At 43.8% G+C, this 23,771-nt stretch overlaps 1 protein-coding gene across 3 annotated transcripts in view; it reads left to right on the forward strand.

Moving 5' to 3' along the window:
* Window positions 1-23,771, forward strand: part of fnip1 (folliculin interacting protein 1) — a 41,363-nt gene extending 17,592 nt beyond the window's left edge. For 2 of the 3 annotated variants that reach the window (XM_037748267.1, XM_037748266.1), the window contains exons 3-18: window positions 1,560-1,697; window positions 1,942-2,042; window positions 2,286-2,360; window positions 2,697-2,788; window positions 3,853-3,936; window positions 6,481-6,552; window positions 8,740-8,875; window positions 9,701-9,902; window positions 10,328-10,413; window positions 14,864-15,010; window positions 16,802-16,971; window positions 18,055-19,810; window positions 19,894-20,059; window positions 20,397-20,597; window positions 20,709-20,824; window positions 22,020-23,771. In XM_037748267.1, coding sequence (XP_037604195.1) covers window positions 1,560-1,697; window positions 1,942-2,042; window positions 2,286-2,360; window positions 2,697-2,788; window positions 3,853-3,936; window positions 6,481-6,552; window positions 8,740-8,875; window positions 9,701-9,902; window positions 10,328-10,413; window positions 14,864-15,010; window positions 16,802-16,971; window positions 18,055-19,810; window positions 19,894-20,059; window positions 20,397-20,597; window positions 20,709-20,824; window positions 22,020-22,098 — 3,621 coding nt within the window. In that variant the 3' untranslated portion in view covers window positions 22,099-23,771. The remainder of the gene's footprint in view (window positions 1-1,559; window positions 1,698-1,941; window positions 2,043-2,285; window positions 2,361-2,696; window positions 2,789-3,852; window positions 3,937-6,480; window positions 6,553-8,739; window positions 8,876-9,700; window positions 9,903-10,327; window positions 10,414-14,863; window positions 15,011-16,801; window positions 16,972-18,054; window positions 19,811-19,893; window positions 20,060-20,396; window positions 20,598-20,708; window positions 20,825-22,019) is intronic. The other variant, XM_037748268.1, reaches the window with a different exon arrangement.

Raw genomic sequence — 23,771 nt, forward strand, 5'->3', positions numbered from 1 at the left:
AGCTAGAGAAGAAGAAAGATCTGGTCCAGGAAAGAAATAGAGATGTTAGAAGAGAGCAAGAAAGCTGCAGGAATTAGAGAGGGATGAAGTTGGAGTGGTGGAGGGAGGGAGGGAGGGAGGGAAGGAGGGGGAGGATGATTGCAGTGCAGCTCGCTCACGAGTTCCCGAAAGAGTCATATGACTGGCAGTCACATGCTGCTGGCCTCTGTGTACACACCTCACACTGCACTGCAGCGGACACACACACCCATGTACACACTCAAATACATTCTCGCTCAGACTCAGCGTGGCAGCATTAGCATGAGGACGTGTGTGTGTGTGTGTGTGTGAATAAAATTTAGTGCACAACAAGTTGGATACATGTTTACAGTGTTTACTGATGTACTTTAAAAGAGCAGAATGAACTAAAACAATCATCTTTCCTCCTCTGTCTGCTTTCCTTCTCTCCTCATTTCATTCTGTTTCTCCGTCTCGTTTTCCCCTTCCTCTCTCTTCCTCTCCGACATTGGCAGCGACAGTGGTTTCAAGTGAGCCATTACCAGAGCCTAGCTAAAAAACACAGCCACACACACACACACACACACACACAGACACACACAGACACACACAGACACACACACCCTCCCCCTCCACTCCCCGCCCTCCCAAATGCATTCCTCTTGAATAGGCTGCCAAGTTAAGAAGGCACATGACACACAGGCTGATTGAGCTCACATTGCTTTTAGTTTGCTGTTTACACAAGTGCCTCTGGATCAGGTTTCTATGGATTTTGATCTGAACAATTCAACTTCATTTATGTTTTTCCATGAAAAAGTTGACTTGATATGGAGCAGTGCTTTTTTTTTTTTTTATATATATATTGGACTTTGGGAAAATGTCAGGGCATCAGGGTGGGATTAGACAGAAAATGGGACTTTTTATAGGTGTAGTCGGTTTCTCTCATTATGTTTATGTTAGCCGAGGCCTCCATAACTGAAATCCCCCTGCAATAAAACCCTCTTGTCTTTGTTATCTGTTCCCACGTGTATGGGCTGTTCCCACATTAAAGCCTTGTAAGAACGAAACTCATAAATGTCTACATCTGTCTTGGTGACTTCATGTGCACAAAACAGCTTCAGTTTCCAGCTCATTTTTGTTGCATTAACTGTTGCACATTCTTTTTGTTTTTATTGTTTAGTCCCTAAGTATTTACAAGGATTAGAAGTAAATAAGCAACTTTAACAGTTTAGTCAGTGCTGCTGAATGTACTTAGTCAAAAGCAGAGCATTTTTGTAGACTTCTCCATGTTTGGAAGGAGAAGCAAAAACTCAACTTTGCTGGTATACGATGGAAGTAGCTGGTGTGCTTTGTACTTTACCAGTTGTTTCAGATGCTGCTAAAGTTTGTTTACTTCCTTAACTGCAATAAGAAGGTCAAATCTAAATGGGCATAAAACCTGGATTGTGCCTTTAAGTGAATTGTGATTTTCTGATGTAACTCGAACCCCTTGCAGAGTTAAATGAGCCTGTGCCCACTGTATTTGGCCTATAATACTCTATGTTTTTTTTATTACCCCATAGAGCACCGAGGGCCAGGCGAAGATGTTCGGGAAATGCTGCCAGCTCCGTCCGACTGGAGGCAGCAGCAGCTCCCTGGACAGCTCCTCCTCCTGCACCTCGGAAACCAAGGAAACTAAGGAGCAGGGCATCCGCTTCCAGGTAACACTTATCTCCTACTTGCGTGCACATTTTAAATATTTACTCCCTTGCAGTTATTTATATGCATACCCATACATTCACAGCTGCATAAGCAGGTATACTGTATGCACAAAACGCTCACATATACACTGTAGACTGCACGTATATACTTCCAGGTCCAGTAGGAGTAACTTTGCTAAACTGTGTTCATTGCTCTTTAAGGGTAACCACATAAAATGTGCTCTTCCTCTCGTCTCCTCTGCAGGGTTCGAGGTGTTCGTCCGATGTGGTAATGCTGGGGGAAATGATGTTTGGCTCTGTGGCTATGAGCTACAAAGGTTCCACGCTAAAAATCCACCAGATCAGGTAATGACAATAGGGATGCATCAGTGGCTTTTTCCTCTCACATCCTTTGAAACATCTGCAGTGGAAAAGGGAGAACAATCCCATTTGCTTTGGCTTTCAGTACTATATTTTGGATTTATTTGAAAAACTTTGTTTGAATGTGGGTAGTAGAAGAAGAGACAAATGAGGTCAAGTGTGAAAGACGCACAAAACGTGCACAAGAACATGCTGATGATCTTTGTCCCTACGCTATCGTTCTATCAGGTCGCCGCCTCAGCTGATGCTGAGTAAGGTGTTCACCGCCAGGACGGGAGGCAGTGTGTACGGCAGCCTCAACACGTAAGCGGCGCACACACACACACACACTCTTATCAACACGCACTTCTCGCTCTGATTCCTGTGGCAGCTTGTTCTATTAGCCCCAGCACATGCAGATACACTCTCATCTTTCTCTCCATCTGTCTTGGATATTGTCTGTATTCCCTGTTTATGCCAACTAGGGATACTGTCTCTGTCTGTTTCTCAGTGTCTTTCTGTCTCTCTTCATCTAGTTGAACACACTCTTTCTCCATAGTCTCATACAAACTTGCATACGGTGTATATATACAGTATAATTGTGTTGTGGGTGCACATAAACCTCCTAACTTTTACTCCTGGTTTTCTGATGTTGCGCAGGTTACAGGACAGCCTAGAGTTCATTGGACAGGACGGCAACACGCTAAGGCCCGATCAAAACACCGGGCCCAACAGTCTCCTGGGGAATATAGGTAACAACAGAAACCCAGTGCCAAACCAAACCCTCTATATCCACCAATGACAGTCCTGTTTCTTTTCAGTTCACTTGTGATGTGTAAGTAGAAAGTGGGTGAAATGTTTGTTTTTGTTTTGATCATAGCCAGACACTCAGTGTAGTTACTTTCTTCTTGAAACAACTTATACAACCACATATTCAATCTTATTTAGTTTCTTATGTTGCTCCGTAACTGTTGAGAAAAATAACCCCCAAACAACTTAAAGTGGAATACTTGACTGTATGGAATATTGTGTGTATTTACAGTTTAAGACTAAGTGCAACTTACAGTTGAAGTGCTGGGTAGAACTGTGAGGAATCAGCTGATTTCGTTTCTGGCTTTTCTGACTCTTTAACATTCCTGTTTGAATACAAACCAGGCTGGATAGACTCTGCCAACAGCTCTCCCTCACTGCTCGCCGACACTAAACCTCGTGAGCAGTTGGAGGATGTTCAAACCAGCCGTGCAAGCACAAGTTTTTTCTCAGGAAATTTGCACAACCCGCTGTTATCTAATCAAACTCTCTTAGCAGTATATCTCTGTCGTAACTCATCCCTGAAACTCATGGTGACTCTACTTGTTACTCGTGGTGTATCTGAAGAACTGAAACCAAACACCCTGCTAAGTCTGGCTTAGATTATGACCCAATAGAAAGAATATGTCAAAAACAATATAAAGAACTGTTGGCAAATTCAATCCTTTTGTGCATTTTCTCTGTCATCCTCACAGAAAAGACAAAAACGATCAGGGATGTAAAGTCTGTCATAGTTTATTAGTTTGGTTAGCTGTGTTTTCTGTGAGTGATACCAGCCTTCTTGTTTGCTTGTGTAACTGACTGACCTTCCAGATGGTCATTATTTCATTCCTGACTAAAAAGCTCCTGTAACTCAGTTGTTTACTACGAGGTGTTCGGACTACAGGAGGCACCCAGCTTTCCTCCTTACTCATTCACTAACCACGGTCAATGTTTTTTTTTTTTTTTGTCTTTGTCCCTCTTCCTCCCTTTCTCCTTTTTCCATGTTTTTGTTTGTGCTGCGCAGGATTTTCTCAGCTCTGCAGCCCTCGACGGGCCTTCTCTGAACAGGGCCCTCTGCGCCTCATCAAGAGCGCATCTTTCTTTTCAGGTTGGCGCTTAAAAAACTGGCCATGACTGATGTGTGCCAGTTGCATGCTTGTGTGTGTGTGTAGAGGCTGTAGTTGCAGTGGTAGTAGTGTTCGTACAGGCCTTGACTCTCAGCGGCTGCATGCCTGTGTGGTGATTCTTATACTAGAAACGGTAGCAGTAGTCACAGCATGCAACATCACAGCACGCCTGTAAATAACTTGGGTCAGATAGATGCATGCAGAAACTGCTCCCACCAGACATGTGCCTGATGTCTTCTTGTCTAACTTAGTTCATTTGGACAGGTGATGACATTTGGATTCAAATCCAAGTGGCTCCAAATAACTGTGAAAATGCCATTCTCTGCCCTGCTCAAAGACAAGGCCTTGAAATTGGCAGTGACTCTAAACGGCATAAATTGCCACTTAGTAAATCACAGAGGGATGTGTGTACTGCTTCAAACACCATCTGCTCTGTTGTTTTCCTAATGGCAGTGTCAAATAAGACAAACTCTCCCATCCGCCATAAAGTTTTCTCAAACAAATCATAAAATATATCTGCCAGAACTATCTGACCCAGGCCTGCAGGTGTGTGACGCACGCTGAAATGGTGTGCATGGGTTCTCACTGGTGTCGGTGGCTGTAGTTCTAGTTCGTTTTTTGCAGTTCCTTCTCCACCTTCTGTCTGTGTTCTTCACTCACATACTTTTACTAACATGTCTTTGCCAGTGACTGTGATACTTGGGCAATGATTTTAGTCTTTTATGTGCATTTTAACCATCACCTATGACATCTTCAGTGTTCTGCCAGTATTTAGAGGCTGTTCTATTGTAAGCTTTCTTTTTCTTCCTTATAAACTTTTTAATGACGCAGTAAAAATTGCCTGAGCATGCATGAACATCCTCGCTAACATCCATACAGTTAAACACAGTCTGCTGCGGGGCCGCTGAGCCACTGCACCTGAGCAGCTGGTGGGGAAATGCCTTGTTTAAGGGCACCTTGGCGGTAGTTTGTTGAAGGAAAGGAAACAGTGACTTCCACTTTCTCTGCTTTATGTAAACCAGTTATATTTCAGTCACTTCCTAAAATGCTGTGCATAGTGTGGGTGGGCACAGTGGGGAATCCTCAGACATCTATTACCGCCAGTGACACGCACTAAAAACAGGTTCTTTACAGCCGGCTGTTAGTTTAGGAAGCACTTGATTTGATATGCAGCAGAGTTCTGCTATGAGCTGAGCACGCTGCATCTTAAACATCAATATCGCAGTCGATCATGTTCATTTAATTATGGGGAGCCAAAATCATGATTGCGATTTAATACACAATTAATTGTGCAGCTGCAACTGTGCTAACTATACTACATTAAGCTCAAATTCCCATCATACATTATATCATGCTGATCAGAGAGCCTTTGTCAGAAGTACTCAGTGTTTATTCCTCCCTCCCTGTCTCTCATTGGGGGGAGGGGTGGGTAAAACCTCTGCCCTTGCTGTAGTAGTGGTGAGTTTTATAAAAAGAGCCTCTCCCTGCGCCATGCTGCCTACCCACAATCCTATTCAGGGCACCCTTAGGTTGGCATGGCACGTAGTTATGCCAATGTTGGTATGGTCATGAAGCACACAGTGTGTCTCTAATGCTTTGCAACAAAAGCCCATGTTGATTTACTCATTAATCATTTCCATCAGAACTACGCATTCAACTGCACATTGAAACGCTGCATGTGTGGTTTTCACACCTCTCTGCTGTGAGAAGAGGCATTGACATTTTTCCCATTTTACGCCAACGCGTTGACAAGAAGGACATTTGAGAGCAAGCGAACGGGCTCGATGACATCCATAATACGGTGTCCGTTGTAGAAAGTTCGATCAAAGCTGTAGCAGCTGCTGTAGATCGTGACAGAGAGTGAGTCAGTGAGCAACAGTCCATTACAACGGTAGTGCTTTTTTTATTTGTTTTGGTTGTGGCACCTCCTGATCTTGGAGTTACAAAACAAAGGGTGCACAAACAGCATGAGGATCAATCAGTAACAGCGATTTCACAGTAGGTATTAGTAGCAACACTGAGCCTTCATCGCGGTGACCTCACACGTAGGAGTTGTATAGTTCATAGCCTAATTGTGATAGAGATGTTTTTAATAAGCCACCAGGCCTTTGTGATGCAATCACTGGTCAGGCTATAGCAAGAACAACTTCTTTCCTGGTTGTAAGTCCCACAGTTGTATGTAGTAAAAAGAATGGTTGCAGTCCTTAGACATGTTTGTAGAGTAGAAGAGCACTACAAGGCTCTGACTTGGTGGTGATAAAAGCATCCTCAGCATGCCCGGTGCTGCATTTTGTTGATTACATTTTGTGTTTCTCACATGTTGTTTTTTGTCTCATCCCTCTCCTTTCCTTTCCCTCTTTCTCTTCATCTAACTTTTCCTTGATTTCCTTCTATCTCTCCTTTCTGTTTCTTCATGTCACCCACCAACCTTTGACCGCTGTCTCCCTCTGCCCTTCCCTCTTTACCCTTTCCCCTTTCCCCAACCTTTCACTTTCTCTCTCCATGATCCTCATCTCTTCCTCCAGGCCACAGTCACCCCATGGACATGCCAGGCCGAGGGCTTCACGACGAGAGGGACAGCGGCATCGCCCGGTCAGGTAGGTTAATGAGACTACAGGAGCCAAATCCTGGATTGACCTACACTCAACACAGCTTGGCGTGCTTTCAGCACTACAGCTGAGCTTTGAATCGGGTTTACATTTATTCTTGTCAAGACCAAAGAGGTCAAGGAAGAGAGAAGTGCAAGTCAGGAAATTATTGGTCTATTACACTTCCCACTTTTGTGTCTCCTCCTTTTCAACTCAAACACAACATAGGCTCCAAATGTTTTCGATCTCTGGCTCTCCTCGTTTGCCCAAAACACGAATGATGCAGTTCCTTTTTTTTATTAAAGCACTTTGTGGGTCAAAATAGTTGACCTTCTTTCACTTCACTGTTCAAGGTCAAGAGCGTGAACAGTTGCATAAGCATTTTAACCAGTGGTGTTTAAGCTGCGACTTCACTAATGTGGTATGCGGACACACATGCATGCAGTTTTCCATTCATTAAAACCACCCATAGGTGTACCCTCTCGAGGCTGACTGGGATGTGTGTGGAAAGAAAGGGTGATGCAGGTTAATAGAGACATACATTCCTCTCTCCACTGCCAGCTCTGAAATACGTTAAGTATTTTGACCTTAAACCACAAAGAAGGAAGATGATGCAGGGGTGGAAGACACTGGACTTTTTACAGGGTCTCTAGGGCCCGGAAAAACCTTGCGCAATGGAAACCGACCCCTGCTTTGCCCCTTACCCCCCCTCTACAAACACCACCATGCCCCAGTGGCATGGCTGGTATGAGGGGAATTGTACTTTCTGTTCAAACCCGGGTCACATGCAGCAGATTAAATATAGCAGCTCTCAAAAGCTGCTACTAGTAAATGAGCTTCTAATTCAAGCCTCGTCCCCTCATCTCCACCTTCTCCACCTCCCTGCTGAGCTCTTCAGCAACCTGACACACACAAATATATACATGTCCCTCTGTGACATCCCGTCTACCTCTTGCCTTCTTTTACTATAGCTCCTCTGCTACTAGGGCTGTGTATTGGCAAGAATCTGGCGATACGATACGTATGATAATACAGGGGTAACGAATCAATATATTGCGATACTGTAAGCAAGATGACATATTGTGATTTCTTTCAAATCGTATAAAGAACACACCACCATATGTTTGACATTTGAGTAAAAAAAAAGTCACTATGTGCAATGGCTACTATGGGGACTAACATCATTACGCATGAACACAATTGGATCCACAAGAGTCTCAGCTTTACAGTCCTACCCAATTTATATAATTTCAATACTGTTTAGGGACCCCCGTCTGCAGAAATAATCAAATACACCATTCTTGTATAGGTGAAAATAACACTTTATTCTGCATAGTTTTTGCCCCAAACTGCATGTGATTATCATAAAGTGGGCATGTCTGTAAAGGGGAGACTTGTGGATATCCATAGAACCCATTTCCTTTCCCATTTATTGAGGTGAGAGTATAGATGCAGAATAGCGTCCGGGTCCGTCGGCAGGCCGTCAGATTTTTAAGAGGTTAATTAAAAATCAACGCAGCATTTTGGAGAATCTTTACAGTATTGCAAAACATAATAATCTATATTTACACCTTCTACCAACACCTCTCTAGCACAGTTTTATCGTCATACGTCATTCACTGACTCTCATTCACTCAGCCCGCGAAGTTATCTCTCTTTATCTCTTCACACACCGTCTAAATGGTTCATGTGACCATTGATCAGTGTGTGTGGCCGGGGCTGTAAATAACTTAGTGATCAGGGCTTGTTGTCCTGTGGGTTATGTGTGTGTGTGTCAGGGTAGGTTGTCATTACTATGTCAGCCTGGTGTAAAGCCAGATAACTGTAGCATGTGACTGCTAGCAGGCGAACTGATATTAGATATCATATGAAAGCAGTGACACACTTGGGTGTGTTTTTGTGTATCTTTGTGTGCTGTATTTGTTTGACCTTTCAAGTTCTTTGTCTTAGTAAGAGCAGTTATTGTCCTCTAGATTTCTGTCTAGCTCTCTGTGTGTGTACATTGTGTCGTTCAGAGTGAGTAACCCTACGCACTTGTTGTCTGACTCACTCTTGTCCTTTTTCTCTTCTGTCACCCACCATTCCCTCCATCTGCTCCCTGTTCCCTTCTGTTCTCCTTCTCCTCATTCTTGCTCTCTTAATTTCTCCATCCATCTTCTCCTCCTCCACCTCCAATCGTTCTCTCCATCTCTGTAGCTTCTCTCAGCAGCCTGTTGATCACTCCCTTCCCGTCTCCTGGCTCCTCCCTGACCAGCAGCTGTGCGTCCAGTTACCAGCGCCGATGGCTCCGCAGCCAAACCACCAGCCTGGAAAACGGCGTCTTCCCCCGATGGTGAGACACATACAATCATACATGCACACGCCTGTGCAAGGTACATGTTCAAGTCTTTCATACCTTTCATACCTTAAGTGTCTCCATCTCCTAAGCGGCACACTTAAGAGTATTGAAAGTGTCCCGCTTAGGTAAAGGAGACGCATGTTTAAACTCTGTGGCCTTTACTGCACAACCTCCCAAACACACACTTAGAGGAGTCTCTCCACATCGCTATAACCCCTCCTCCATTTGTCTTCCCTGTTTACAGCCTCTGACAGGCTTTTATAAAGTTTATCCTGCTAGGACTTCCTCAGAATCCAGCAGGCAGCTGGGACAATGACACACACTGCTGCTATGCAAAAATAACGAGAGCTCAGAAGCACACATACACAGTCACGGTGCTGTGACTAGACAGGATGCTATGTTGGCCCGTCACTGTAAATGCAGCTGTCAGCCTCTGAGTGCTCTAATCTTCCAGGCGCTCCAGTTTAGCAGCAACAGAGCATCTTGTTTACCAGCTGCAACGGTAAAAAAAAGGCCAGGATTAAAAGACTTTTGATATGTTTTCTTTGCTTAACAGAGGTGCCTAAGTATCTTTTTTCTGCTTAACTGTTGAAACAGGTAAAATGCTAATTGTATGTAGAATATTAACTGGTAAAATCTAAGCAGTAGGTAACAGTATTAACCTGCTACAAAAGTACAAGAAAGACACAAGGAGACAGTCTTTCTTCCAGTCTTTCTTTGGAAGTTTGAGTAGCGGCACACACATTTCAGGCTTTCTAAGTTATATCGGATCTGCCTCTGCTCCGAAGTTGACTCCCCTGTCTACTCTATCCCGATCAGGTCAGTCGAGGAGAGCTTCAACATGTCTGACGAAAGCGGCGGACCAAACCTCGGCGTGGCTCGGAAGAAGAAGATTGCCATCGGGGTCATCTTCATGCTGTCCCCCAACCCTGAGGAGAACATCCGCTTCCAGGACTTCTTTTTCTCCCACTTCCCTCTCTTTGAAAGCCACATGAACAAACTCAAGAGCGCCATCGAACAGGTGAGTTAGTGTGTGTGACTGTGATTTCATAAGAGTTGTGTTTCTTGTCGATATTAGTTTTTATTAACTCCAAAGATTATTGTTTTGATGTGTTGTCCCTGACTGGCACTGTGAAGTTGAGCCTGTCAGTGAAATCTATTTGGCAGTGAGATATGAATAGTATCAAATGCAAACCTTAAACCCTTTGCTGTTGTAATGAGCACAGTTGCTGTCAGATTGACCGGTCAGGGGGTCATACCTTCTATACTATCTGCGGTTCTGTTTACTGGTGTCTGTTGTTGGCACCAAAACTCTGGATGTCTTCCAGTTTTACCCTGCATCCCTCTCTTCTCCCTCTCAAATTCATTGCTCTACCTTTCCTGTAACTTTGTTTGTCAGCTCCAGTGCCAAATATCTCAAAGTGCATGTGTGTTGTGTCATTTAAGGCCATGAAGATGAGTCGGCGGTCAGCTGATGCCAGTCAGAGGGCCTTGGCTTACAGCCGAATGGTGGACGGACTCAACGAGTTCAGGTTAGGCCACAACTCACATTCATTCTCTATGACACAGACGATAATCTTACATAATCAATGTTTTTCTTATTACTCTCATGAAAAAACTTGCGTAAACATGACATAAACACTGATGGTGTTGTTGAACGCACCTTAAAGCGTAGCTGACCTTTTAGGTATATCACATCACATTATAATTTTATCATTTTATAACTGAGATCATCCTGCAATATAAAACACAAGGATTCAGCACTTTGGCATGAATTAGAACAACATGTTTCCCATGGGACAAAAACAGTCAGTTTTCTTAAGCCAGAATGTTCACTGTCTTTTTGCTGCACGTTTATTCGCAAACTCTCAAACACTCATTCTATTCCTGAGGTACATAGGAAGGTCTCCACATCATGGAGACTCTCATTTAAAATGTGTTTCCAGGAAATGGATGCTACATGTATCGTTCATTTCGTCGATATCAATCCTCACAGCACATCATGAGACAACTGTGTGGTTTACGGGATTTAGTTTCCTGGTAGTGAGGGAATGTTGGCAGGATATGATGCAGGAAAGGCAGGTGTGATAGAAAGAGAAAGGAGAGGTAAAGGACCTGTAAAATATTGCTCTGTCAAGGTGACAAGTAGCTGCTGCAATGGGGAAGGACGGAGGAAAAATAGGCTTTAAACTAGGCTTTTGACACATAATGTTATATCTTCCATATCCACTCTTTTGAATTTTATTTTTTGTACTTTTTCCAAAGTAGGATTTGTCAAAATTGCAATTTTGATAGAATTTCTTCCAGCGAAACGACCTTCAACCTCACAGATTTCCCATTTTAAGTCTTAACATGCATTCTATCCAAGGCCTAGTCCTCTAATGTTCCCACGTCCATACTAATCACGTGTTACTCATGCTCACACATTGGCAATAAAAAAACGTTTATACATATAAAAACTTACATACGGTCCCTTTTAAACAATTGAATCAAGTGCTGCTTTTTATTGCTATAATGTTGTTAGCATCTAGGCTAGTGAGCAGGTTGTGTCTCTGTATAACAAGGTGAATTTATTGAATCTGAAGGTAGCAGAGTCGAGGTGAAGGTATTCTGTAATTCTGCTCCAGTTACTGATGCGGTGTTCTGAGGTGTCGCAGCAATCAATAATGAATACTCACTGTGGTCTACGTGTGAGGATAGCGTGATGCTAATGGTGTCTGTCCTTTCTCATATGCTAATTGATTATTTAAAAGATAGTTGATGACCAGTAAGAGATGTTGAAATGTATTGGGTAAAGGAAAGGAGGAACACTTTGTTCCCTACCTATTGTAAGCATAACCACAGATGTTGCATTGTAACTGCAGTGCATGCTGGGAGGTCTTGCGTTAAGGCTTTGGTTGTGTTTAGGGAAGCTTATTTGACCAAAAGTTACTTCTCAACTCTGCACCACAACTACCCTGCATAAAGACGATGCTTTATTTAGTATTTTTTAGAAACACCACTTCCAGGAATGATTAATCTTTTATTTGTGATGACATCCAATATGAAATCATAAATTGGTGCTAATCGCGTTCTAAAATTGTGTTTGTGTGTGACATGCTTGTCAGCACTGTATGGCTGTTTGCTGCTCATAAAACACACAAAGCTTTTTTAAAGTGTGTGTGCACGCATGCCTGTCTCCACCACTACTTTCACTTGCCACACACACACACTGGCAGGCAGTCCCCTGTCTGAGGTCCCCTCATCGCTGCAGTCATATGCCTGCTGGCAGCCGGCCAGCAACCCAAGCCTCCAGAGTGGCAACCCTATCTACCTCAGACACTGGCCACGAGCACCAGAATAGTAAATAATATGTGCGTGCCAGCAGGAGGAAAGCTATTGCCCGGACAAACAAAATATCTGTAAAATCTCACCTTCAGACAGCAGCTAAATATAAGCGTAGCCACCTTTGCCATTCAGGGGTTTTGACTTCATGGAACATTACAGAAGGAAACTGGAAGAAATGCCTTCGCCTGAGGCTGATTCTGCTTTGACGTAGTTGGAGGGTGGGCATGCACACATACCCACGTATGCTGGAGAAGATAAGCGACGCACTTAGCAGAGGCGTGTGTACATAAAAGTCACACCAGCCTATATTGGGGTTATGTAATGGTTTGCAGTTAGAGAAAAAGCAGGACTGAGAGAGGCAAAACCACTTAACACACCAGAGTTAGGAGTCTAATTCCCATTTTAGCAACCCTAACTACACTTGTAATAATTACTCGATTAATTGATTAGTCAACTATTAATTAATCGCCAACTATTTTGATCATTTGTTTGAGTAATTTGATGAGAAAAACAGTCAAAATTCTCTTATTACAGCTCCTTAAATGTGAATATTTTCTGGTTTCTTTGCTCCTCTATGACAGTAAACTCAATATCTTTGAGTTGTGGACAAAACAAGACATTTGAGGACGTCATTTTGGGCTTTGGGAAACACTGATCGACATTTTTCACCATTTTATAGACCAAGCAACTAATCGATTAATCAAGAAAATAATCAACAGATTAATTGACAATGAAAATAATCGCTAGTTGCAGCCCTGACCCATACATACAAAAATGCACTTATAACCAGAATATTTCAATAACCACAACTGTACAGCTTTACCATAGGAAACACAGCACAAGTCAGAAGCCATAGATGAGGTCAGAAATGTTTGAATTGCTTCCCTCCATAGTGAGGTAATTTAAATCTGGCTCCTCAGCCTCGGCCTGACATAAGTTTCATTTCACATCACAGTCGTGCTCTTTAAAGTTCACCTGAACAGCTGCTGCAGAGAGGCTGAGACGGGATCTCCCACTCATCCAGCACAGTCGGGGGGGTGATTATACACCAGACACAGCGGGGTCAAGTGGGGCGTGAAAAGGCCACGGATAAGTCAACCCGTTTTAAAACGCAGGAATGAATAAAGCATTATTAGGTCATTTGATGCTGCAGTGCAAATGACGGATCATCACTGCCTCCCTGACCTGCTGACAGCGAGATGTAAAGAGTGTTGGAGACATGTTCTTGGCATGCTGGCTTACAAGTGACGTCAAGCACATTCTGGTTTACCCTGCTATGGCCTCTCGGTAATATGTTTATTAACGATTTGGTCGGTCAAACTCAGATTATCTAATGCAGCGATCGCTCGACTGCAAAAGTTGTTCTGGATTCCATTGTAAATTTCTTATGCACTGGTTGAATGATTTATTTCTTGGAGAGAGAAAGCAAGATGTTGCCAGTTTTGCTAGACAGAAATTAAACATTTAATCAAACCAAAGATTTATTTCTACATAAAAAAATTGAGAAGGCAAATCAATAAAGCATTTTTTTCAGAATTGACATCCTTGTCCACCAGGACAGTAACAGTCATTGTGTTGATATTAATCAACAGTGGACAGGTTTCGGGTTACAACACTTAACTGTCAAGTCAAAAAAGAACTACTTGCAACAACTATATACTATATTGCAATGCAGCTGAATTCATTAGTTCTTCTTTTTTGCAGCCAGTTGACAACTCCTTCTTCTTCTTCTAAACCCATAAACGACACAACGTGTTCCCGTTTTCTTTGCACAAATACACCAACCGAAAATAGCTTGATTACAGGAATACTGGAGAACCAGCGAAGGTCACTTTCACTGTATGACACCTGTGTTTTCTCTCAGCATGCAGCCTGTCCACATCTCCTCTGTCAGCGGGTTATTTAAGGTCAAAGAGGTTGTGAGTTTACTGCAGAATTAATCTTGTTTACAGTCTTAGCTCTCCCTCAGGTTCCTGTAAGACTAAATCAGCACAAAGTTTGTATTCCTTATCAGTAGGACCTGCAAAGTCTTGTGACAGATCATCTGGGGTGATAGCAGCTGGTTAACATTATTGCACTCTAAAGTTAATCTGGCTATGCTGTTGTATTATCTGTCTTTGCTGATGATTGCAATTGCAAGGAATAAAAGTTAGATTATCTGTACAGTTTTGCATTTTCAAACCCAGAATATAGCAGCTGCAGCTGCATATTTCAGCTCTGACTAAAAAACGCCTGATTCTCCACATTCCTCCGTCTGCAGAGATTCCCCTCAGCCCCTGTGTCAAAGCTTGGCCTCCAGCCGAGACATGCTCACCAACACGCCCCACGTTCCATGGAAACTCCAGTCCTTCTCAATGGACAAATGCCCCAACTGAGCCACATACAGATAGATATACACATGCACACTGTACAGAGCAAGAGACAGGGTTGTGTGTGCGAGTGCGCAAGTTGGTCGGACTGTTCCAAACACACACACAACCAGGGTCTCCCGTGGCCTCAGTGCAGACAGCGAAGCTCTGTGAACTGAGATCTCTTTTGTTTACCACGAGAGACAATAACGCGTCTGTTCTCCCCCTGTCTGTTTTCTTCCCTTTCATTGGCTCCCTCCACGCCCTCTCCCTCTTTCATCCCTCCCTCGCCGTACCTCATCTCCAGGATGACCATCTGCGACCTCTACACCATGCCCCGCGTGGCTGAGCCCGTCTGGTTGACCATGATGTCCGGGGCGTCGGAGAAGAACCAGCTCTGCGGACACTTCATGAGGGAGCTCTCCCTGCTGATGGAGCAGGCCTCCAAGAACCAGTTGAGTGTCTGCTTGTATTCACACCTAGTCAGTCACTGAATTTCTATAAATGTTGCAGGAGTTTGTATCCCAAAACTGAGATCACGGGAGCTATATTAAAATGCATTTTCAAACACATATATATCATATATAGCGTATTGGTTTATTAGTTGTATGGCCACAGCAAACCCACCTATTGTGGAAACCAGCCTGCTCAGCCCCTATTGATCTTCTCTGAGCTGAAAAGCATTAAGAAAGCTGGCAAGAATCAAGCAAGCTCATAAATATAAAGCAGGAAAGACATGCACAGCAGACATTAAGAAATGTTACCCATGCAGTTTTCCCACATTTTTTGTTTGCTTGTACTTCCTGGATGAGCGTATCAACAGGGAAACGCATGAAGGTTCACACACACTATTCATTATATTCCATTCTACACAGTCTATGGTCTTTCTCTCCCTTTTCTTACACTTAAACACACACACACACACACACACACACACACACACACACACACACACTGTGAATGTTTCACCCTCTTAGCATTTATTTGTCTGCCTCACAGGGAGCTGTGAATGAGAAGATCCCTGCCAGTCTCTAATTGCTTATTGTTGCTGTCACAAAGCCACGTCAAACCACTGCTGGTTGTACATACTGTATATGAATTGGTAGCAAGACCTTTATTGAACACGGCACCCGTATTCAGTATTTAAGTAGCATTCAGTACACTGAACTGAATTATTACATCAAGTTGATCTTAAAGGAAGGGAATAATCGGCAACACTTTTTTAAAGGATATGTGTGTTGTTCTAATCTTGATCACTGATTGATTACAAGCAAAAATCAAGCTAGTAGACAAACATAAAGCCTGCAAATGAAGGATAAAACAATATAAAACATGATAATGATAAAACTATCATTAAATAAAATCTGAATTTCGCACTTAAAATGTTTTCAGAATCACATTTCGGTGAACTATTTTTGTAATATAAGAGAAGAAAGTTTCCAAATGAGCCGCCATGTTGGTTCTGGTTTAAAAGCTTGGGAGCAGCCGCCCACGAGTGAAAGCGTTCGTCCAATCAGGCGCCATGTTCCAGCTAGCATGGCTGAAGAGTCAAAAGAGGAGAGTGGAAATTCAAACATAGAAAATTCCACTTACAAATGACACCATAGTGCCGCCCACACTGTTTGATTGGGTTTTTTTTTAAATAATGAAAATTGAGGAATACTATCAGAAATGGTGTATTTTTTAAAAACATCTGTACCACACCAACTTTTAACTTTCTCATGTTCACTTTATCTCTGCACGCTCTCTAAATGTTAACCATGAACAGGCAACCATTGGTGTTTCTTTATCAGCATCACTTCTCAGTAACAGTCACTGTTTCCACCCAGCACTGGTTTCTTATGACTACCATCTTCATCAAAGCATTGTGTCTCCCAGGCAACCACTTGTCTTGCTGTATAACATCATGTCTGTTCTGAGGCGTCCACTCAGTTTTCCCATGACTGATAGTTTTGATGGCCGCTGCAGTCACAACTGTGTTCTGGCATGTGATTGAACTTGACTACCACGACTGTGTTGAGTCATGAGACAGGAAGGGAAGTAGTCGCTTGTGGTCAGGACCGAGAAGTGAATCATGCTATTAGATTGTGTGTGTGTGTGTGTGCGGATGTGGTGTCAAAGTTTTCCGTGTAGTGAGAGAACATGTGACCTAACCAAACAAGTTCTGGAGGGAAATTGAGAAACAAAGTACATTTTTGGATTCTCCTCTGCTCTCTGCTGATCATCCCATAATGTGATATTCCAGATTCCTCCCCGCGTTATTGACAGCCATCCTGACCAATCACCTGGCCTGGGTGCCCACCGTCATGCCCAATGGGCAGCCTCCAATCAAGATCTTCCTCGAGAAACACTCCTCCAAGAGCGTCGACATGCTGGCAAAGACGCACCCCTACAACCCGCTCTGGGCACAGCTAGGTGAGGCAACCAAACACACACACGCGCCTGGTAGTCAAATAAAAACACTTGTGTTTGATCTTCATCAAGACAAGTTCAGACTAAACTATTGACTCTACATGCAGCTCCATTCAGTCTTCAATCTGTGTTAGCTATTTGTGTGTCAGTGTTATACAGTAGGTGTAATGCACTTCACATGAAAGTAGAGATTTCAGTTGTGTAGGGCTGCCCCCTCTTAGTCGATTAGTCACCTAATCAGTCATTTAGGTCTTAGTCAACTAAGATTTCTTAAGTCGATTAGTCATTTTTAATGCTTTTTTTCATGCGGAATGACTCATTTCACAGAAACTTATCAGCACATCTCTGATAAACACACGTTTTAAACTGGTGCTTTCATGTGATTCTTTGTGGAGAAACTCGGTTTTACAGACCTGTCGATTAAATCATCATGCGATCATATGGAATTTTCAAATTTATACCAAATAATACTGTAATAGTGCAAAAATAGTATATCATTTGTGTACTTTTCTGTGGGACGAACATCACGTTGTGTTTCAGTGGAACATGTTGCGCCAGTGGAAATCTGTACATGCATTTCTGATCAGTCTCTATTTCCTGTTTGTTGACGTATATATAGCTGTAGTTGATTCATAAGCACATATAGACAGTAATGATATCCTGTGAATAAACAGAACATAAAGAGTATGTCGAGCTCTCACTTTGACCTCAAGTGACATGGGAAGCGTACAGAAAGTTAGTTCATGGTGACACCTAGTGGTCATAGGTGAGAACTGCATAGCAGAAAAAAATGTACAGATGTTACTTAAAAAGAAGCATTGGCAATGTTTGACTGATAATTGTTGAAATATACTTTAATCAGTTTGGGAAAATGTAATTAATACAATAAAATAAAAAAATAAATAATAATAATATAGTAATAATTTATTTCCGGATCTTACAAATGACTAGAAACTTAGTGGCGTTAAAACTAATTTACATTAACGCGTTATTATCGCTTAACAGATATTCATTTAAATGAAAATGTTAGAGATTATTACCTGTTAAAAGCAATGTTAATGTTCAACTCTCCATCACTGTGTGTAGGAGACCTGTACGGGTCCATTGGGTCACCGGTGCGGCTGTCGAGGACCGTGGTGGTGGGCCGCAGACAGGAGCTTGTCCAGAGACTCCTCTACGTCCTCACCTACTTCATCCGCTGCTCCGAGCTGCTGGAGACCCACATGCTGGACAGCGCTGAGGATGAGGCCATCGTCATACCCGGCTCCCTCATCACCACCTCCCTGAGGAAAGGAGAGGTGGAGGAGTCGGACTATGTCCTGGTTACCGTCCATAAACCCAGCGGGGACTACTTGTCCCAAGGGGCCCACGGCCGGCAGATGGAGGCAGAGGACAGCAACTACCCTTCAGACAACAGCCTGCAAAGCAGCACGTACACAGACACAGAGGTGGAGTGTGGCGCCGGGGACACACCCAAGGAGGAAGATGAGGAGGAGGAAGAGGAGGAGGAAGACAGTAGTGAGAGTCAAGGGTCCAGGAGCAGTGTGCTTCAGACAGGACACAGCCAGGGTGACAACCCTGTTATCAGGACTACAGAAGCAGTTGAACCCGTGGAGTTGCGCAGGGAGTCCAGCAGCCCGCTGGCCACAGAGGCCCGTCTGGAGACGGTGCTGCGCGTTGGCTCGGCATCCCCCAGGGAGCAGGTCTGTGTGCTGGATACAGAGACCAAGGGAGACCTGAAACTTATTGTCCCATCCATACCCACAACCCTTTCTTCAAGTCCATCCCCAACTCCTGCCACCACAGAGGGTAATGACTCAGGGGCAGAGGCTGGGATGGACGCAGGCACGGGGAACCAGCCCACCAGAGTGCCGGCTCCTCGGCCCTTGGTGATCCCTCTGGAGAAGAAGCCCCCAGATAAGAACCAGGCTGCTGCGGTGTCGGTACCAGTGATATCCGGAAACACAGCGACAGGGCCCATGTCTTTGACTCTAACAGAAGAGGACGAGCCGGCCACAAAAGTCACTTTCCTCATCGGGGACTCTTTGTCTCCGGAGTCGGACACAGAGAGCCGCAGGAGGAAGGTGGAGGAGGAATTCAAAAAGCACAAGAAACACCTGCTGATGCAGCAGCTGCAGCAACAACAGCATCATCATCACGGGCAGCATCATCAACAGCAACCGCAGCAGCCGCAGAGAGGAGCAGATTCAAAGACCAGCAGCACCAGTGCACCAGAGGACCAAACCAAACAGACCAAGGCGGCTCCGGCCCTGCAGCGGGTGTCCAGTAAGATGCCCCAGTGGAGCCCAAAGTGTATGGATGATTTTGATGAGTATTTCAGCGTGGACAACCCTGTGGAGACTAGGACTATAGACGATGTGGCCAAACGGCAGGAGGGCAGCACCACAGACAGTATGCACAAAGACTTGCTGGACCCCTCGGGAGTCCCTCGGTCTGGTGACTTGGGGGGTCACAGCTTTCAGGGTGCAGTCAGAAGTCAGGGTTTGGGTCTCTGTTTAGGTCCAGGTAGTGGAGAGGTAGGGTCCGGCAGGAAGGGAGACACTTTGTTGGATGTCCAGAGGAGGTGCAGGTGCGGGTCTACAGATTCCTCCGAAACCTGCTGCTGCAGGGGATGTTCTGCTGAGCAGGACACGGGTCTTCTGTTGTCGGTCCCCGTCCCACAGGACGGAAGCAGCAACAGCAAAGAGGACCAAAAGCTTAAGACAGTACCTCTCAATGACTGGGAGATGCCGCGCAACGAGAGCTCAGACAGCGCGCTGGGGGACAGCGAGAGCGAGGAGACCGAGGACTGGCAGGAGGAAGTGCAGGTGCCCTTCCCAGGGTGAGTAGAGGACTGATGCACTGACACACTTCACCGCTGACGAAAAAAAAACAAATATCTCACGTCATATGTTTGATTTATAGGTCGAAGTTGGTGGAGAACTACTCGAAGCCAAGCATTGCCAATTTTGGCCGGTCTCTGTTTGGAGGCTACTGCCCCACCTACGTGCCAGACTTTGTACTACATGGGTTGCCCAGCGACGAGAAGCTGCGGCAGTGCCTCATGGCTGAATTATCCCATGCTGTTCAGGTAAAGGACTCAAGTGCTTCACCTATTCTCAAGAGGAGCTATTCTTAATTCATTCTTTTATTCTGTCATTGCCATTGAAATGTTTGTAAAACAAGTAATTGCCTTATAAGGCTCTGTCATGTACCATTTCTTTTGGAGTTTGAGACATCCCTTAAAGGGATAGTTTGGGTGTTTTGACGTGGGGTTGTATGAGGTACTTATCCATAATAGGTGTATTACCTACAGTAGATGATGGTACCTCATACCACCCCACTTCAAAACACCCAAACTATCCTTCACCATTTGAGGACTTTTTGCATGTTGGTTTAAAATGAATGAATGTTCTTGTCCTCTGTAGCATCCAGTATTGGATGAGCCCATAGCGGAGGCTGTCTGCATTATAGCAGACACAGACAAGTGGACGGTGCAGGTGGCCAGCAGTCAGAGACGAGCCACGGACGTCAACAAGCTGGGGAAGGAAGTCCTGGTGTCCGGCCTGGTCTCCAACTTATTGCAGTCCACTCAGCAGCTCTACAAGCTCAACCTCTCACCCAACTTTGTATGTTACACCACTCGGTCAAACACTGATTATCTGTCAGTATCCAGTAATCACCACTTTAATTCTTGTGCTTTACCAACCATGTTTCTGTCTGTCTGCTCTCCTCCGTAGTGTATAATGCACCTTGAGGACCGCCTGCAGGAAATCTACTTTAAGAGTAAGATGCTTGCTGAGTATTTGAAGGGCCAGACGAGAGTCCACGTGAAAGAACTGGGCATGGTTTTAGGGTAAGCAGTTCACCTTTATTCTCATCTCACAGGTGCTGTAAAGCTGCACATTAAAACTGATTATATTACTGAAACACACCCTGTGGAGTTTTTGACCTCTAGCAGCGGGTTTTGTTTGTCTCGTGCACACAGCCATGAGGATGCAAATGCACACGCACACGAGTGACGCGATAAAACAGTCCAGCCAATGGTTTCGCACTATTCCACTGATCAACAGGTGGCAGTAATGCTCCAGGATAAATGGTAATGTGCCAAGAAAGGCAAAGAAGAAGCTGGTAAACATGGATGTAAACAATGCAGGCTTCAAACCTTTAAGAAAAATCAGCTTTGCAAATGTTTTTATGAGGAAGGAAATGCACTCGACATGTTTGTTGTACCTACAAGATTCACACAGTGTGTTTTAGTGAGTAATACTAAATGTAATTGAAACCTTTCCCCATTAATAAATAGAAAGAAGCAGAGACAACAGATACAGGAGTAGGGTTGGGTTAAAATTTTCCAACCGGCCATTGTCAGCCCAACAACCAGTGATTGCCGATATTATATTCATGCAGGTGTGTGTGCGTGTGCGTGGGTGTGCATGTGCACGGCACGCACCTGTCCCCTTCCCCACTGCCTTAGTTCCAGCTGGGATATCAGCTGTTATAGCGGCAGAGCATCGTAAATCACACTTCATTCAAACTCGACAAAAAACGAAATAACTCTTTCCAACAATCACCAACTTTTGTTTTCCCTCGCTGTATCACTCTCCTTTCATTCTTCAGACCAGACTATTAAATTAGCAAAATAAAATGACATCACCAGAAAAATCGCCCCCAAAAAAAGAAACGGCGATTCTCAGCCAATCGCTGATAGCCGATATAGTCGTCCAATCGCCCAACCCTATACAGGAGATACAGAATTATAGATACAAATCTGTGTTCTGTGTAAACTCTTGTGCAACATAAAAAAAACATGCGCAACTTTTGCTATAATTTAATATGTCCAGTATAAAAAGAACTGCAAAAAAGTGTTGATCTGTAGATCTGTAGCTCGCAAGGATTCAGTGTAAAGTCAAATCATGATGTTCATTGATTGCATTTATGGCCAAAGACAAATGGCGCCAAAATGTTCATAATATCAGTTTCTTCATGTCATTTTAAGTAGGACATTTAGATGTTATCATATCCTGATCTTTGCTCTGGTATCGTTGCAGAATCGAGTCCAGCGACCTCCCCCTGTTGGCTGCAGTGGCCAGCACTCACTCCCCCTATGTGGCCCAGATCCTCCTATGAGACGGTAACGGCGCCGAGGTCCCGAGTGGCGAGCTGCCTGAGGAGGCCAGTCAGACCCGGGGTGGTGGTGCCACTCTGGCCTCAAGAAAACGGCCGTCCATGCTTCACATCTGACCCTCCGACATGGTTTCCTGACCGGGATAAGTGAGATCTTTGCTCTTTACGGACCACAGCCAGCGCCTTCTCTCACTACTACCACCGCTGCTGCTCAATGTGGTGCAGTGCAGATGTTGCACCACAGGGGGGAACTAGAGACCACACAGTCCCACAGATGGAGCAGTTGTTTGAATGTTTCTTTTTAAAGCAGGACTCTTTTATTTTTGGACACAAAAAGCCAAAGACTTTATATACATTTTGTCTGTTGAGAATGAAACTTTAAGGATATCTACAGTATAACAACAATGGATTTTGTTTCTTCTACTACTTTTCTTTTTTTTTTCTCTGTACAATCTTAAACCCAGTCGTACGGCGTGACGGGCTACACGTTTATAGGAAAAACAGATGGACATTTTTAAACATATATCATTGAGAACATTATCAATCTCATGCCAATTATGTTATCTTCATGTATTTGTTTACAAGCCAAATTTCCCTGAGATATCTCAATGATTCTTTTTCTTGTCAAATTGCAATGCACACCTGACTTAAAAGCCTATTTTCTGGCCACGTGGGGGTAATCGATCGATGCACACCGTGATTTTAGGTTCTACAAACTGGCTAAAAGTGGCTTTGACATTCTTATCATAGGTACAGCTCTACCTCAGATCTTCATATGGGCCGTGGATGACACACAGTCGCCCCATAGAAAACCCTGAGGTATAACTTTCTAAGCTATTTTAATCAGAGGAATGTCAGCGTCAACTGTGTGCAGACTCTATGCTGTGTTCTTTGAAAAAAAGGGAAGGTTGTTAAATTCCTGAGGATGATCGTTACACACGTATTTTTGCTTCAGAATGTGATTAAGGGAGGAGAAGGGTCCCTTTCTACTGTGGAAAAGCTAAAAACACGCATCACATACATGTATATTTAAAACCAAAATGCTGAAATATTTTCACACTTTTATAGCTTCGCCACCTTTTTACGATGTTTACGGCTTCGATGTTTGCTGCAGAGAGCGAGGAAGAGAGGAACACAGGAGGCCTTACAGTGGATTATATCGGTTAACACTATTTTCATTTCTAGGACGGTTATACTCACAAAAACACGCAAAATACAAAACTATAGTAGCACTTTTTTTTTTCCTTTTTGTTTTCTGTTTGATTTTCCATGACATTGACAAATGATTTTGGTTGTTATGCCGTATAGCCAGGGTGCGATTTGCTTTAAAAAGGGAGGTTGAGTTGCTTTCACAGCTTTTTGGATTCTCTCCTGGGCATAAAGGTTAACCTGCAGAGGGGCCAATGGGACATTATTTCATTACTGTTATTACTTTTTCTGTCCTCAGTTGACATCATTGGAAATTAATCTATTTTTTGTTATGTCTTTGTTTCATTTCAGACAAAATAGTAGAGGTGTAAATCACAAGGTTCGTCATGATACGATATATCAATTCTTTGGACAACGATACGATATTTGCTGATGTCACAAAGTCTGCCACGATATGATTTTGATTCCCTGCGATCGATATGAGACGATGTCATACGCCCATTTAACACAATCAGTTACATTTATAT

This window comes from Sebastes umbrosus, chromosome 17 (genome assembly GCF_015220745.1).
Source record: "Sebastes umbrosus isolate fSebUmb1 chromosome 17, fSebUmb1.pri, whole genome shotgun sequence".
Classification (NCBI taxonomy): Eukaryota; Metazoa; Chordata; class Actinopteri; order Perciformes; family Sebastidae; genus Sebastes; species Sebastes umbrosus.